Raw genomic sequence first — 17,551 nt, 5'->3', positions numbered from 1 at the left:
AAGCTCATGATGCATCTTCAAGAATGTTTCCCTGAAACTTTACAGTATTAAAGTACCTTTATACTTCTAGTAAAAGAATACTTATTGTTCACTAGAGTTCCAGCAGATCAACAGCTATTTAGAAATTCACCTTAAAAACACCTCCAGTTAGTAACTAACTATATTGTGTGTGAGCTGGCACCTAAAACTGTTCCTATATTATAAACCAGTCCATTTACCATGCTTTGCAATTATATTTACTTCCCTAAAAGCCTTAAAGCACACTGTGCAAACAGAATACTATAACTGGGTTGCAAATAAAAAATCTGGACATAACACTACTATTAGATAATCTTCCTTTCATCTGTATTTATTGCAAAATATTTATACATTGATTACTATGCCATGAAATGCTTTAATGGCATCTTAACAGAGAACAGAAAATTACGAACATGAGATCAGGATGGCAGCCAAGAGGTCAAAGGAGACCTTTCCAAAGTCTTCTTTTCCCAAGCTGTCAGGAGCAAGCAGGTTTTTCAGACCGAGTGTGCTGGAGTGCCACAGTGCATGCGCCACAGGTCAACAGCTTTGCTGACAATGGCATCGGTGTTATCTTGAGGAATCTACAAAAGAGGAGGACAAGCTGTCTTGTCAGAGTACTTTATCTGAACTGTTCCATTTCAAAACAAGATTTTAAAGTTTCAGTTTGAGTTTTCTCTTCATACTAAACAAACAAAAATCTAAATCCCATCTCTGCCCTACCATCCCACCATCACTCAGTCCTACACAGTCCATTCTGACTCTAGGTTTTAGGCTGGTGTAGCACTTTCCTTCCCTCCACACAAAACTTTTATTTAAAAAATGGGGTAAAATGAGCACCAAATGTCTCACACTTCACATATGAGTTCTGTCAGATGACAGGTTAGATATGGGTCATCAGTGACCACAGATATATCTAATCTAACTTACCTAAGCCACATTAGTCTCCTAAAACCCTGCTGCTATGCTCATTATTATCCACAGAAGGAAAGTTCAAGGTCAGAATCACAGTCTCATCCTACATCAAGACAGAGACCATGTGTAGAGTCTCAAGATCCTTGCACAAGAAAGGAGCAAAAAAGATGACAGAAACCAACTTTGTAAGGAGCTTTGGAAAAAAAAAAAGAATCTAACTTCACTTGAACTCACTTTCCTAGAAAAAAATTTAGTATCCTGAGGAAATACTGTCAGATCTGTAAACACATAGTTATATATTGCCTAAATCCTAAAACCTTCCAGTAGACAAAATGTACTTTTATAAACCATAAGAGACGATGCAAAGCATGAAAGAGTACTTACATTTTCCAAAAACTGTGTGATCTTTTCTGCAGTACTCAGTGCCATTATCTTCATTTTAAAAGTTAATAATATCTCCACTGCAACAAAAACAAGAATCTTGCAGGACCCACTAATAACTTTGTCCCAAACTCTAAAAAAAAAAAAAAAAAAATAGAAAAAAAGTTATTGGATACTAAACATTATTGAACTGCTTATCTGCTTATTTGCTAGAATAGTCTTCGCAAGAATAGTCTTCACACAATCACCTTCTTCCAAGTTATTTTTCTGAACAACAGGCAATGTATTGAACCTGAACTATTCAGGTTACTGTAAATAAAAAACATTATCAACTTCTAAATCTGTACAGAGTGGTATGATGGCAAGCAGAAATGTATTGATACCTACAGATTTGGTACTTCTAACACAAAAGTCTTGCTTAGAAATGGAATTGTTTACAAGTTCAATACATAAAGCAACTTTTGTTTTAATAACCTGAATTGTGATAACTATTCTATATATTATGGTAAAAATGAGAATTTTCCTAGTGCAAAAAGGGAAACAAGTTTTATTTGCATGCCTAACAAAAACACTCTTCAAATGGCTAAGCAGCTGAAAATTCAAAAGGTTGAGTTACTAAACAACTACATTTGAAGCGGCTAAATATTCCAGATCATTAGTATATGAGACACAAATATGACATATCTACAGAATGTAATCTATGGTGTTTACATTAGACAGAAGGAACTATTCATCCTTCCAATCCATTCCACTATGCACAGTCTCTCTCAGAATTACCTAAGTATTCCTAATGACTTGCATGAAACCATAACTGGACCTGACAGTTTTAATCAAAACTGAGGGGTAAGCCTCAGTTAGTATTTTAGCAACAGAACGTCTATGAATATTAAAAGGGATATACTCTGCTAGAACAGCCTGCAACAATCTGAAATCATCATTCAGCCAGTAGCTCCATCTCAGGCCCAGCTGAACAGACTTAGGCTGAAATATTATCCAAAACCAGGGTGAAACCATCTGTCAGATGGCAGCTTTGTGATTTTGCATTATTTTTAGTTCTTGAATTTTAAGAGCTGTGTCAGAAAGACTTTGAGAGGAATATTTTTCATGCTTTTTCTGGGCATATCTTAGAAGCATTTTTCCTTTCAAAGAAAAACACAGGGGCAAAGATCACATAGTATCTTCCCTATTCTCTGACTACAGTAATACTAACTGAAAAGTTTCTGCAGCCCATCTATAAACTTGGATCTATGAATGCGTTTCTTGAAAAGAAAGCTTAATTTTTCTAAAATCTTCACTCTTAAAAGAACTTGTTCCTCTGCCACTCCAGGCTGAAGTGCACAAGGCAGGCGTAACATGAACTTTGACAGTTTAATTGGAATAGGTATCACACCTTAAACAAGGCTTTTATATCTCCTAATGTCAACTGGTTGCTGCAGTTATACAATGGCCATTTTTTAAACTGTGACAAAAATCTATTCTTTCCTTTGTCAGTTTCTTAACCTTCCATTCACTTAGCTCTTTTGACAGTATTTTCACAACCTCTCTATTCATCAAAAAATTTAGACCAGAATTTATAATGAAGAAACAAGGAAAAGGATATGTAAAATCCTCAGAAGTATTCTTAAAAATAAACATACATAAAACAACATAAGCAGACAGCAGAAAAAAGAGCACAACTGATCTCTCTCCTGCTTACAATTTAATTCGTAATTCCCCATCTCAGTGTGATTAAAAACGAACGTAATCTCCACAAGGAAGGGAACAACAAACAAACCAAGATGGAAATCTTACTGCTCTCTCTGTTATTGAAGCACCCCAGCATAAGTGACCACTATAAATGTAATACTGATGTTGAAGTCAGGTCTAGATGTTTGAAGTAAGGTTATGAAAAAAATGAGATCACAGTTTCTGTTCCATAGTGTGCAAGTCTTCTCCATTCATTTCCAATAAATTTTCCTTTAAAAGCTCATCCAGAAATAGTTCCCCATGTGTTTCATGGACATCAGAAGTGTAACTACACATGACAACACAGACTAAGAGGCCTCAAAAACAGGAAAGATTTTTTAAAGTTCATATTTGATAATCTGAATACAAATTTACTTATCCTAACAAGAGATACTCATCCTTCTTTCATTATTTTGCTTTCAAGTCTCCATAACTGTATTACAGTAGGTTAAATTTCATGCTTAGAAAACATTCTAATCTTTTCTTGTATTATTTAGCCTGATCTCTGAACAAGTATTTCAACAAAGGCAAATCAGATGCAGTAACATTTAAATCCCCGGCTTCTAACAAGTTTTGGAAGAGGGTGCATAACAAAGCGGATGCTATGTTACCACTAATCACCTGTGTCTGCTTTCCCTCCTCCCCCTTTTAACATTTCCAGCTATTGTTATTGCCAATACAACTCCACTAGTGGCAGCAATAGGGGCATGACTGTGACACTGTGATACACAGATTGGCAGTCAGTAGTATCTCATCTATACCAGCAAAACTAGTAAGAAATGGAAACATTAACTGTGTCAGAAAAAAAGTACATAAAATGGAAAAAATACAGTAGTTCAACAAACCCTGTATTTAGATGATTCTATTCTATTGTACTTCCACTATTTAAATAATGGCAAACATTCAAGATCAAACATACTGTCAGAGACTGTAACCTTTAACAGCTTTTGATATTCTTAGAGATGGGGAAATTATTACACAAATGTCAGCCAACTGTGCTAGCAGCCCTACTGAGGACTGCTGAAAAAGAATGATAGAATGGTAAGGTTGGAAAAGACCTCTGGAGATCATCTAGTCCAATGCTCAGCGTAGCCCCATACAGGGATTGAACCCACAACCTTGGCATTAGCAACACCACGCTTTAATCAACTGAGCTAAACCTGCCCCCCAGCACACACTAAATTAACTATTAGCTTTTTTGCAACTACTATCCTTTGTGAAATAAAACAGTATTTAATTAGTCACAGGAACACTCCTGTAGTTCCTTGAACAGTGAAATAGTAATAAGAGATACAAAGAAAAATACAATGAAATAGGAAGCTAAGAGGTAAACAGCATGCCAAAGTTCACACAAATGAAGCCACTTATTTTTCACCGATCTTCCAGCAAAAGGAGCTTTTCTGCAAACAATAAGGTGTTCTCAAAGGAGCTTTTCAGGCTCCTCACTGGAACAGTGCACTACCATAACAAAAAAGCGTAAAGGTTACTGCTCTCTCTCTTTCTGAAATAACAGAATAATTCTCAGAGCTTGGCACACAAAGGCTACACCTAGGTTGCAAGGTAAAGCACATTCCACTTTGTTCCCTGGTTCTGGTCTTCCAATCATTCAGGCCTGGGATGCTTAAAGACAGCCGCTGCTCACTCTTCTGCCACACATCTCAGTGTCCTCCCAGTGGCAACTGGGCATGGAAGGATGTGATGGGACTCACACAAGTGCCATCCTGATGCGGAGTCAAGACCTTGCGCCTCTCTGGTCCCCAGAGTCAGGAAGTAGTTCCATTACTTAGACACGGGCAAACAACTGACTGAAAGGAAGACTCACATGTATAAGCTTCTTCGTAGTAGCAGTCCACAGGCACACGTGTCCTCGCACTCCATCTTTCATATTTCTGTTAATTCTAACAATAGTCTCATTTTTACAAATGGATGTAATTCATGCAGGACATGGAGGTCACAGTTATACAACTACACCAGCTATACATTAATATATAAGGTAGTGCCAGTTTTGAGAGGCAGTCACACGATTTCAGGAGCACTATTGAATACTTCGTCACAAACAAGATACCAGAGGCTAAAAACCTAGCTCCATCCCATCAGCTACTGCAGTCCTGCTACTGCCAAGTCTACACAGTGAACTACAAATAACATTAGTCAGGGACATGATGTGTGACTGGCAACATTGGGCCATTAAAAAAAAAAAATCCGTAGCTTATCCACAGTTATAACTATGAAGTTGCACTACTTTTGCTGTAGCTGGATCATCTGGGGTGACAGGGGTGGAACAAACTGGCCACAAAAGCACAATTTTGACTGTACAGTTGAAGCCACAAAAGCGAAACCACGGTTGAACAGCAGAGCTCTCAGGGTGAGGGTCCACACAGTGCCATTGGACAGCCCTCCACACATGGGGCTTACTGAACAGAGAGCAGAATACGAGCAGAGAGCGCAATGGTGAGTGCAAACAAGAGGTGCGATCCAATTCTCTCCCTTTTTCAGAGATGAGTAAGCCTTTCTGTCTCTCACAAGCATGTGCTGCAGGAAGGTCAACATTCCAGGAAGCACCACGTCTATATTCCAGGTTGGATATAGAGCTTTGAGGAACTATTTTCTTAAGCCAAAGGAAGTGGTTGGTGTGTTCCTCACTTTACCAATGTGGCAGCTTTAAAAAGTTTGCTGAAGAACCTTGTTGCATGATACTCTAAGTGTATTACAGCCAGCAAAACAGAGACATTGCATAAAGTCAAAAGGAATGTTTCTACATGAAATTGGTCTACCTAAGTTTTCAAAATGCATTTAGGTTAAACAGACGCACAAATTTTATCTCGGTTACAACTAGAAGTGCAATATAAAACAGTATTTGTACTGAATGACAATGCGTATCAGGAATAAAATTGACACTATGCATACTTCGTCTCACCATTATAGGATAAAACTTCCACATAGCCTGCACAAAGCAGGAAAGAAGCAGGAAAGAAGTGATTTAAATTTAGCTGCTTGGCAGAGAAAACTACAATTTAGAGAAAGCAATAACCTGTCTAAGAAAGGCAGTATTAAATCATAAGTTAAACTAAATCATAAGAGACTGAGCTCAAATCATCTCTCACTTGACCAAAAAAAAGTAAAACTCACAGGAGAACTGGAGAGCTGTTTTTAACTCTCAGCAGTTCCAACACTGCTATTTGGCTAAATTTCAGATAAGCATTCAGGCTTCTAGATTCTAATCCAAGCAATCTCCAAGCATTAATTAAGTTCATGTGTCACATGCTGTCCATAAAGTATGTTACTTCCCTAGCAAATGAGTCATTATGATTACAATTGAATAATTCAGAAATCTGAATGCACAAGGAAGAGTGCACTTTTATCATATTCCCATAAAAACTGTTTGGAATTGGGATTACTGTGCCATCTGAAGTTCCACCACACTGAAATTTTTCTCCAGTGATACAAAAAGTCAGTATTTTGACATTTGTTGTGCAAAATTTTTTAACATTCAAAATATTCTAAAATACTCTATTTCAATATGGTAAAACAGAGCACACAAGAATGTTAAGCTGTATGCTAGATAAAATACATTGATTCAATATACTGATTCAATACGATAGAAGTAGAAACAAAGATTCTGAGAAGATGAAATATGAAAATTAAAATTCCCCATCTAGATTTTTTCCTTTTACATTATCAAAAGGATATATCTCCACTAAATACTGAATTTTCAACAGAAATTTCAACAAACATGAATCTTTCAACAGAAGAACTGTTCTGTTGGAAATTTCTCATTCTGCTTTAGTTCTCAGTCATAAGCCTACTATCAAAATTAAGTCACATAAGCTCAAAAAAAAAAAGGAAAATCATTGTGCAGCAGTTCGCAAGAAGTCTATGAAAAAGAAGGCTTGAAGAAGGCCCACACAGAGCAGTCACTTCTGCTAACAAACTGCATCAACAGTTCTTACATAGAGAGAAAGCACAATGAAGCAAGATCAATCATTACATATGAAAATTAACCTTTAAATATAAATACGAAACAGAGGTGCAGGCAAATCCTAAGTCATTCAATTGCTTTTAAGAATGTAACAAACACATTTTATACATGGTTACCGTACCCGCAAAACTAAGGATTAGAAACTGCCCATCATTCACAATCACTACATACCTACACTTGATTATTGTGTAGCCATGCAGGTGCTTGACAAGAACAACTTGCTATATAGCAATTAAGTGCCAAAGGGTAATGTCAAAAGGTCTACTACCAATTCCTTCAGTTTTGATTCAAAAACTGTATTATTTACATTCATTGCCAGTATTAGAACATATACAACCTAAAGGACCACTGTACCACATGACTGTAGAGCATGAATGCTAATCTTACCGCTTGTTCTCTAAAAACATTGTATCTTCGTAAGGGCAAACAAAACATTTTAAAAGGCAGCTGAAACTTCCCCTGAATCTTCTTGCTCCTTCTCAAATTTTTAACAGGTGGCTGAAAACAAAATCATCCTTTCCTTCATACTAACTCCTGCTCTGCTATTAGCAACTCCCTTGTTAATGCAGAAAGGACACTCTTCACATAGCTTGAATTTTGCATTATCCAAGAGTTCTGAGATGGCAGAATTAGAGAAATCATACAAGTATTATTTCAAAGGCCCTGCACTGAGAATTTCCCTTCTTTAAAAACCCAGAGAGCCTATTTTCATCTGTAGAATTCTGCCATAATGCACTATCATTTCATAAACATTGTAATACTGAACCAGCCTTAATACTTTTTAAAATAAACATTCCCAAATCTTTTTAAATCTGATAAAATATAATGACTCCCTAAGAAAGAATTTCAGTTAAAAAGCTTGAAAACTGATGACATTCAGCTTTCTATTCCTAAATGCAAATTTGGAGCGTTAAATCCTAGGAGGACAGAATGTTTAACAGAATCATCTGCTATACTTAACCCGTGTGTCATCGTTCCTCGTATTGGAATTAAAAAAGGATGGAGTTATCTTGCATCAGTAAGAAGTGGAATTGAATCAAATTTTATCATTTCCAAATCAGTATTACTTTTGAGCCAACTCCATAACATTGCAGATGAAGTAAGGGAAGCTCATCTCCTGGTGGCAACAACAATTTGGTACTACAAATGTACTACTATTTGCTACTAAGCAAATACAAATCGAAGAGGGGAAAAAAAAAAGAAAAAAAAAGAAAAAAAAAGAACTTGCCTCTGCAAACTGGACTCAGGTAAACAGCCTGCAAAACACTTTTTAAACCAAAGATTGTAAGGAAGTTTGCTCATTGCAGAACATGCTTTCAGATGCATCAGGAGTCTGTTATCTTCAACATGCAAATACTGCTCCAGAATTTTTGGCTGAGAAAGGAATTAGAAAATTTTAGATAACTCATATCAGAGTATACTCTGCAATTAATGCACACTGTAAAAGTGTATTTAAAAAATTGAATTTACATATAAACAAATGCCAAAATACTGAACTTGCATTATTTTAACAAAAAACATGATCCAAGATACAAGCGTTGGTGATTTTGTTTAGATACTTTACTAAACCAGCACTGCTTATGTTCCCTAAGTTGTTGACCACTAGCATGACTTCTAATATTTGCAGAATTCCCTAGGCAAAAAGGTGTTCAAGAGTATAGGGCAATTTTAATGCAGAGATTAAACCTGCACTAAATTACCGCTACCATCAGAAGTAAAATTGAGTTCATTCACTACAAACCTAATCCCCTTAGCACTCATCAAAAAAAAAAAAAACCTACGTACAATGCAGCAAAAACACGGAAAGCAATTCTCAGAGTAAATCCCTGTGCATTACGTTAAAGGCTGGGCATTGATTTCTTCTTTAAAAACTCCAAGTATTTAGAAAGGCCAATAGAACCACGTAAGATAAGGCTTCTAAACAAAAGTGAACAATTTTTATTATGTGCTTACAGTTACGCAACACACTTTCATAAATTTAAGAATATCTTTATTCTTTTGTCATAATTAGAGAAACAGCTAATTACTTCATCTGCCAAAGGAAAAAAAAAATTCCTTTGTCGATATTCTAACATCCATGATACAATGTATGTATTATAACATAAAACTAGAGAGGGAGACACTTGGCACTCCCTTTGTAATGACAGTACATTCTTTCTTTAAAAGTACTCCTCTGTCCTTCAAAAGGAATTACAGAAATTGGTATAGTTGAATTTAACAGCTCCAGCAATAGGAGGCAGGTTTAAAAAAAACATTTCTTAGTTCCAAAGGAATAACAAAGGACGTATCCTTAATATGCCAAAAAGAATTTTTCATTCAATGATTGCTAGTGCAGACATCCTCAAGTATGTTCGTCTCAGTGGATGTTGCTAACTAAAAGATTTCTCGCCTTTAAGAGTATTTGAAGAATTACAAAAGCTTTTATATAAATGAAGCAGATTTTATATGTACGCATTTTCTTAAAAAAAAAATACAAAACAGTAAGAAATTCAAAATTAACAGTCTATAAGAACATTTAAAGGATCAGTCTTGGAAGAACTCTGTGATACCTTGATTTGCAAAATACTATTTTTCTGAAGATGCAAAGTACCCCGCTTCATTTATAAAGTGACACAATTGTGCTGTGTCTCACTATAATACAATGAGCATATGGAAGCCAGGGATGTATCCTAAAAAGTAGTACAAACAAGTCAAAATGTTCTTAACCTTCTGACATCTTTAATTGTTTAATTAAAGAAAACAGTTAAACTTAAAGACGTAATTGCAACCCACCGTGTAGCAAATAAAAACCATTTCTAATGTTATGCTAGACAAATTATCCTACAAGACAGTACAAATTACCCTACAAGACAGTACAAATTACAATGCAAGAGCATTACTCTCATTTTCTCAGAACTGTTAGCAAAGCAGAATCCTGGAGGTACCACTTCTGACACTCCACTAGCCCTGATGCACTGTAACTTTCCAAAATGCTCAACAAGCATAGTTTCCATGCCTTCTTCCTCCCCATGTTTATCTCCCTTCTCAAAAAAAAAAAAAAAAAAAAAAAAAAAATCTTACTAGTTGTTGTAATGAATCTTTGTGCTTGCTGTTTAGCTGATTCACAAAGCAACTAACAAGCCAGTAGCATTCTATAGGATCCTCCACCATTTCCTCCATTGCTTTAGCAATAGCAAGAAACATTTCATCTTCTGGTTCCTGGAAAAGCAAAAAAGTGAATGTAGAAGTATTGGACTGTGTGATTTAAATTATTGTTATATTTCTTTTCCATTCTATTTGGGAAAACATGACCAGATCAATGTACTCAAAGAGAAATATTAGCCATTCTAATATTCATAAATGAAGCACTGAGCAATAGAGACCTGTTAAAGCAGAATGAGACATGTCTTACTTTTTAAGTCAAAATATCCAACCGCAGTTCGAAGAAGCTCTGATTCAAAGTTCTCAAGTATTCTCAGAGATAACATTACCTCCTAACAAAGTTGCAATATTTCTACTTCTGTACACCATGCTCCTTAGTATACTACATAGCAGCAGATATTTTCCTCCTTCTCCTTGCTGAGGGCCAACTAGGCCCCTCAAAAACCTTTGCCATAGACCTCAGCTATTGGGGGAGTAGAGGGGGAGTGGCCATGAACTGTATCCCCAGCTTCAACATACAGAAAATGATCCAGTTTGAGATAAACATCTTCCTGGAGACAAATGAATACTGATCCCAAGTGATGACTGTCTTATTCTCACAATAAAATACTACATATTTGTGAGTCACGCTATCTTCTTTTCACCAGTTGGTGTAATTTCCTACCACAGCATCAGCATGCCTAAACAAGAGTTAGTTACTATGATTACTGCAAACAGGGTAGATGCATGCAAGCCAACCCTAAACTAACTAGGTTTAAGGCAACAGCTAGCTCAGCAAGTCTTTAAATTGGGAAGATGCATAAGGAGAAGACTGTATTTGCCTCATTTATTACAGTCTTCCTTAAGCAGGCAGCACTGGCTACTTCAGGAGGTAAGATAAGCTGTATGTGTCCTTACAATTTGATCTAATGTAATCATCAGTAGAAGTTAGCTACAGCACCACAGGCTTTTGCACAGATTACAATTCATGCAAAACATCTGGATAGTCTAAACACTACTGGGACATGTCGCTGTTACGTAGGCTGCTGCAATGCATACATATCCCTAATTAAGATCTCTGCTTTCATACACAGAAAACATGCAAGGCTGCTAAAATGACCAAATTTCATTTCATTTTAAAACATTTAGATCAATCCAACATCGCTTTTACCCCCCCCTCTGCCTCCACAGAAATAAATCTACATAACTATCAAGCAGTCTCCAAGTTTAAGGGGACTGACTGCATTGAAAACTGGCTGGTGTAACAGGAAAACAAGCACTTCCTGCAGCCAAACAAGCATAACTCACAGTGACAATGACAGTGTATGAAGTCTTCCGGTCAAAAACATGCCTGGAGTTTCCATTATAACTTTATCCAGGATACACTCTTTACAACAGTAAATTAGCTCATTAGAAAATTAAGCGAGTCTGTGAGCTAGCATAGCCAACTGCACAAAAAAGGATGCCATGGCCCATCACTAGTCAAAACAAAAGTATTATGCAAGTTCTTATATCAGATTTAGTTATTATAGAAGAAAAGATAAGCAGGCTTAGATATAACATAAATGAATTAACATTAAATAAGGGGTGAGTAAAACCTATGTCAAGAATTCCCATGGCTCCTTTCATCACCTCTTCTTTCATAGATGCTTATACATGAGGGCCACACATTGTTCTTATTATCATGCTATAGACTTGTTTACCTGTATGTGAGTGTATTGTAAACTATAAAGTACATGCTGTACTTGACACAAGCCTAAATCAGTCAGACTAACAGAAAAAGATCACTTCATTAAAGTCTATATTTAAAAACAAATAATTCAAAAAAAATGTAATTTCCATTAAATTGCTGCTTCTACTAGCTCTGAATTATCCTTCCTCCAGGACATTTAAGAATCTACGAGCTTCAGTAAGATTGTGTCATTTTCATTTCAGTGTAATGAAGAAATTAAGGTGAAAGCTAGAGCACAAAGGGCTTGAAGCCCAGCAGGAAAAACACACAAAAGATATTTTAAAGCATAAAATCTTATCTAAGTATCAAGGGAACAAAAAGACTTTGACTAAAGACAACGACACTTTGACTAAAAACATGTATTTCATATTAGTATTCATCTGTTTTCCAGCCACCTCACTTTATTTACCTGCATGCATCTATTGGGCTATTTACAGCTCAGTTTCTCAAATGGTTCAGGTATGACACTACCTAAAACTAAACTTATTTTAAAATTACTTAATAGACAAATAAAGTGACAACTGACCAAAGGAAAAGCCAAGTTTCGAGGCAACTTCCCTGATTCCAGTTGATATATCCGGAGGAAAACATCTACCTGTGGAGTAGAATCATTGATAAAACGAATTATACGGAGAGCATGGTGTATATCCCAGTACTGCTCCCTCCGGTAATTCATCACCAAAGCATGAGAATCATGGTGAGGAGGAATGATCCCTAAAAAACACAAAAGAAAAGAAAAAATAGTGAAGAGAAAAAACAGAGTAATCAAGCTCCCTTTCTGAAAAATCTGCCTGAATTCAATTCCTAGTACAATTCCAGTATACAAAAATGCAGGTCCTGACACTGCGTTTCTTGTATAAGTTTTCTCAAAAAATACAGAGGAAAAATCCTACAATATAAGAACTCAGTGGACCAAGAAAGCACTTTAGTGTTAGATTCATAAAAACAAACATGACATGTTAAATAAGGATACGCAAAACCTACCTTTGGACTTTTGTTTTTCAAGCTTTTCTACAATTTCAGTTTCAGCAACTGAACACTCATTTTTTCATCTATTATGTTAGTGCACTAGTAAGAAATGTCATTGTTGGAATAGAAGGAAAATAATTTATTTTATTTTCCCTCTTGAACATATTTACTTTATTCTTAAATTGTGAATCTTACCTGCCACTTGTTTATACTTACCTGTAGTTTTAAACATAGTATTACTTGTGTATTTATGCCTAGCTTCCTTTTATTTTGAAAATAAGGTGGATATATAATAATTTTCGGGTACCTTAGCTGTATGTTCTCAGATTTTATATTTCCAATGAGATGTCCAGGGAACATACACATGCAATTTACTGATGCAAAGGTACTGGACATCTCACTCTTATTATTTATTATCAGATCTCTGCTGCAATGTTCCTTGCATACTATCAGAGAGATCAACCCTCTGAGAAAACATTCAGAAGAAAATCAATTATATTGGTTAAATCAATTATAGATTAAAACTTAAGATTATCACCCAAACACTTTGCAAGCTAAGGTTTTTGACTTTCTCAGCACAACACAAATATGTCAAATGCCTGTCATCTTTCTACTTTCCTATGAGAAAAAAAGGATAAAACTCAATCTAAGTAAAGTCGTAGAGAAAATGTAACCGTTTATGATATTCAGAAAAGAAGCTGAACATTTCATGCAATACTTCCTCTCATTCAAGACTCAATTTCATTATGCACTGATGTTCACAACAAAACTGTCACTGGCTTCAACAAAAGGAAGATTTTGTAGACATCAAGAAAAAAACCTCTGTCATATCACTAGTGGAGCAGAAATTTTTCTGTTGTAGAAACAGATGAGAACAAAGCGTTCTTCAGAAATTAGCCTTGAAACAGGCTACCTGCTGCTTTCATTTTTCATTAAAAGAAAAAATTATTGCTGCCAAGTGCTAAACCATGAAATTGCTCAGTTTTAGTAACAAGCACAACAGGCAGAAACTTATCTTTCATTTGCCCACTGCAAACCTGGCTACATGGCAAAAGCCAGAGCAGATTTTTGATATGATGCAAAAAGAGCCAACGTAACTACGTACTTACATATTACCAACCGCACTGCTTAAATATAGAAGGCTACCTTAGGCAGACAAAAAGAAGCTTAAACAACAGCCCATTTATGGTTTTGGGGGATACTGTATTTATCTCCGGTTTCTTCTTTAAGGGCAAATAACATTTAAAATTTTATAAGCAAAATCAAAACAAATTCTCAAATCAAAATCTTTTGGCACACAAGCTTCTCCTGAGAACAAATATTTATTTCCATACTAATGCCCAGTTTCTTAGGTTTAATCGTAGATTCATTTCAATTTAGTTGTCCTTTATTTAGGAACAAAAGAAAGTACGCACAGTATATTAAGTTTTATAATCACTGTTGTGCAAATTCAGTGGATGCAAAAGTAGGCTAAATATGTATCATTAGGCAAATGATTACAAATAATACGTATCTTTGACACTCAAAAAAAAAAAGAAGAATCTTACATATTAGTATCTACACAGAGAGTCACAGATACTACGTTTCATACCTAAAAGCACCTTCCACACCAATATACGATACATGGATGGGAGAGGAAACCTTTGACTAAACGTGCAAAGCTTCTCAATATCTGCAGAGAAATAAGAGAAAACAAATAAAATCTTAAAGTAAATTTGAAATAGTTATAAATAGTTGTGAGACTCTGATTGACAAGTATGAAAAAATCCTTATCTGCAGAGAGATACTTCCACTTTGATCATATACTATCAATAAATGCCTTTATCATTTCAGTTCAGAATAAAACGTGGCATATAAACGGCAACAATACTTCTCTTGAGAACTACATATAATGGCTTGATTTACAGTAAAACTATAACTATCCTATATGCTCTCTCTTATCTTTTATGCTTTCCTGGCATAAAGAATGAGAGAAGAAAAAAAAAGAAACAAACAAGCAGACAGATCTAAATTACTTTTTAAAAATCAGATTCTCAAGTTTTTGGAGCTCAAAGGACCAACTAAGACTAATCTAAAAATATCTTACAGGTGTGACAAGCAGTATTAACAAAGAAACTAGTGATAAAAGATGCCAAACTTCAACGAGTACTAAGCACAGCAGTTACAAATCATTTATTATTTCCAAGAAAACAGTGAAAAAACTCTCCAAAATAATACAAGAAATAATAAAATCAACTTGCCCAAACGATCATCTTTTAAGAGAATTTCCAATGACTTCTTTTCTTCAACTCCACGAAATCCCACTTTTTCATAATACACTGACCGGAAGTTTCTCTGAGAGTCATCAGCCATGACAGATACCTTTTGGGGAAACAGTAATTCCCCGTAAGAGTTACAAGAACACATTTGCATTATACTGAATTCAAGTACTTTTGCACACTAGTAAGAGTTGACTCCTTATGTCTCTATGGTATTAATAAAATCTATAGATTTTGAAAATATTCCCAGTTTTTTTGCAGCATATGCTAACATATACAACCATAAAGAATTGAAACTAAACAGGATCTAAAGATACCAAATTTCCAAACAAAATATATGATTTTTTTCTTTCTGTAGTACATTACACTCAATTTTAAAAAAAAAAGTTTTTTAAATGCTGGAGGAAGACTTGGTTTTATGCAGGGTCACATATTTCAAAAACAATATAAAAAACCCATAGTTAAGAATCTGAGAAAAATCTGGCCACAGCAAACCTAGTCAAGCACAACTGTTAACCAGACACGTAAAGTCACTGGATTTCACACTCACCAGGCAAGTTGAACAGAGGCCAGGGCAAGCCAATGTTACCTTAGTAGCAGAGAGATGACAGGAAGGAATAAGGCTAGGTATGCAGTTTTGTTCTTAAGTTGTAGGCTTGAATTAAACATTCATGCTATTGTCACGTCATGTCAGCCAGTCTTGAGCTTGTCATTCTAATGCTAGAAGATGACATCTCATCTCTATACTGGAAACAACAGTAAATCGCAGTAAGAACTTTGTTTTTCATAACATGCAATTTCTACTTCAATTCAGTACAACCTTCTAAATACCAAATCTCTCTCATTCCCTTCAGGCTTGAAATATGAGAAAGTCCTATTTTGTAACTCAAAGTGCTAAAACCAATCTTAATGACAAAAGTAACAGAAGCAAAACATGGAAAAATAATCTTTTTTGCATTTTGGGTGATGAGCAATTATGCACTGAAAAGCTTTGTGAAAGCTAGTGAAATTATTCTGTTCCTTGCTGAACTGAAGCAAACAGGAATAATGCATCTGTAGATAAAAATAAAGGCCATAACTTTTCAAAGAATACACATACTCAACTTTGGGCATCCCTTAGGCCTATTTGTGTTTCAAATTAAGTCCATTTTTAGAACTTGGTAGGATCAGGGCCAGCATCAGCCAGAAAAATACAGAGCAACAGAGGACTGAACTAACACTTCCTGAGTTTGCTCAAATACTAACATAAAACCAAGAAAAAAAAATACTTATATTACTTTTAAAACATTTCACTTATGCACTTATGAAAATGATTGTGAAAAAGCAGGTATCATGTATTTACAGTTCCAGCTACCAAACTGCTCATTATTTATACTGCAGCAATGCTTGTAAGCAGAACTCAGATGCTAGACATTCAACTATTTTGAAATATTTAAAAATTTTTCAACTTGAATTTAATAGGCGCTGTTTAGACAGCATTTAGCATTTGCTGTTTGTAGAAGGAAAGCTGACCGCAGAGTCACAAAACAGGCATGAACAAGTGGCATTTGAAAAACAACAGCATACAGTATGACAAAGGAAACCTATTTTAATCATTTTAAACTATCACTGGATCAGCATTATACTTGATCTAGTGAATAGTAAAAACGTAAGAAAACTGTTTTCTCTTTCTCTCCAAATTCAGAAATGCTTTTTCTTGTCAGGCAAAGAACCAATACTGCAATCCGCACACATCTTGTCAACGAACCAGAAAAAGCAAAGGGGGAAATAAATCCCCAGACAGCTCATTGAAAGTACCCGGGTTAAAAGAGTGACGTTAACTCATGCTACTTGCGGAGTATTTTTTAAGAACGACAGGGAAATGAGAATATGTAACAAAGAAACACCAGGACCCTTCCTTCCTTCCCTCCCTGTTCACACACACACACGTCCCACCCCCTGCACGTCCCATCCCCTGCCCCCGAGCAGCCGCCGCCGGCCCGGGACCCCCCCCCCCCCCCCCATCACTCCCCCGGCACCTCGTGCAGGCGGTCGCAGCCCGCGGACGCGGCCCCACGGCGCGCGGGGGCGGAGCGTGGCGCGGCGCAGGCGCAGCCCCGCCCCGCCCGAGCGTGCGGCCGTTGCAGCCGTTGGGGGTTAACGGTCACGCGGCCAACGGAGGGCTGCGGAGCCGCCGGACTCGCTCCTCAGAGAGGCGCGGGCAGCTGCTAGGTTTGCGGTCCTGTCGTCCCACCCCGCCGCCGGTCTGTCACACAGAGCTGGCTCTTCCTTCCTCGTATTAAACCGATGTCGGGGTGTGTCTGGGCCCTGATAGCTGGTGCCACCTTCGTGATCTTCCCTGTAATACAGCTTGAGGTGTGCCCAGAGCTACGTGCACACAGACGAAAGAGTAGCATCTCTCGTACTTGTGCCCCATGGTGATGTGTGAAGTTCGAGAATTTCATTAGGAGAACA

The 17,551-nt window shown here is 36.5% G+C and overlaps 1 protein-coding gene across 4 annotated transcripts; it reads right to left on the bottom strand.

The window, feature by feature from the left end:
• Positions 1-318: 318 nt before the first annotated feature.
• Positions 319-17,169, bottom strand: TBC1D7 (TBC1 domain family member 7). Of its 4 annotated transcripts, none has more exons than XM_062569968.1 (9): positions 17,116-17,169; positions 15,648-15,843; positions 15,080-15,200; positions 14,431-14,511; positions 12,397-12,584; positions 10,079-10,216; positions 8,247-8,392; positions 1,318-1,447; positions 319-602 (listed from the first exon to the last, which is right to left on the bottom strand). In XM_062569968.1, the coding sequence occupies exons 3-9, from the start codon at positions 15,189-15,191 to the stop codon at positions 516-518; spliced, it is 882 nt and encodes a 293-aa protein (XP_062425952.1). In that variant the 5' UTR covers positions 15,192-15,200; positions 15,648-15,843; positions 17,116-17,169; the 3' UTR covers positions 319-515. The 4 variants fall into 4 exon arrangements, with proteins under 4 accessions (XP_062425952.1, XP_062425955.1, XP_062425954.1 ...); XM_062569971.1 differs by having other exon boundaries at positions 12,466-12,584; XM_062569970.1 differs by having other exon boundaries at positions 15,687-15,843.
• Positions 17,170-17,551: the final 382 nt, after the last annotated feature.

Source organism: Rhea pennata, chromosome 2 (assembly GCF_028389875.1).
Source record: "Rhea pennata isolate bPtePen1 chromosome 2, bPtePen1.pri, whole genome shotgun sequence".
Lineage (NCBI taxonomy): Eukaryota > Metazoa > Chordata > Aves > Rheiformes > Rheidae > Rhea > Rhea pennata.
Note: the sequence above shows the minus strand (reverse complement) of the source record. Positions and strands in the feature narration are given on the sequence as shown.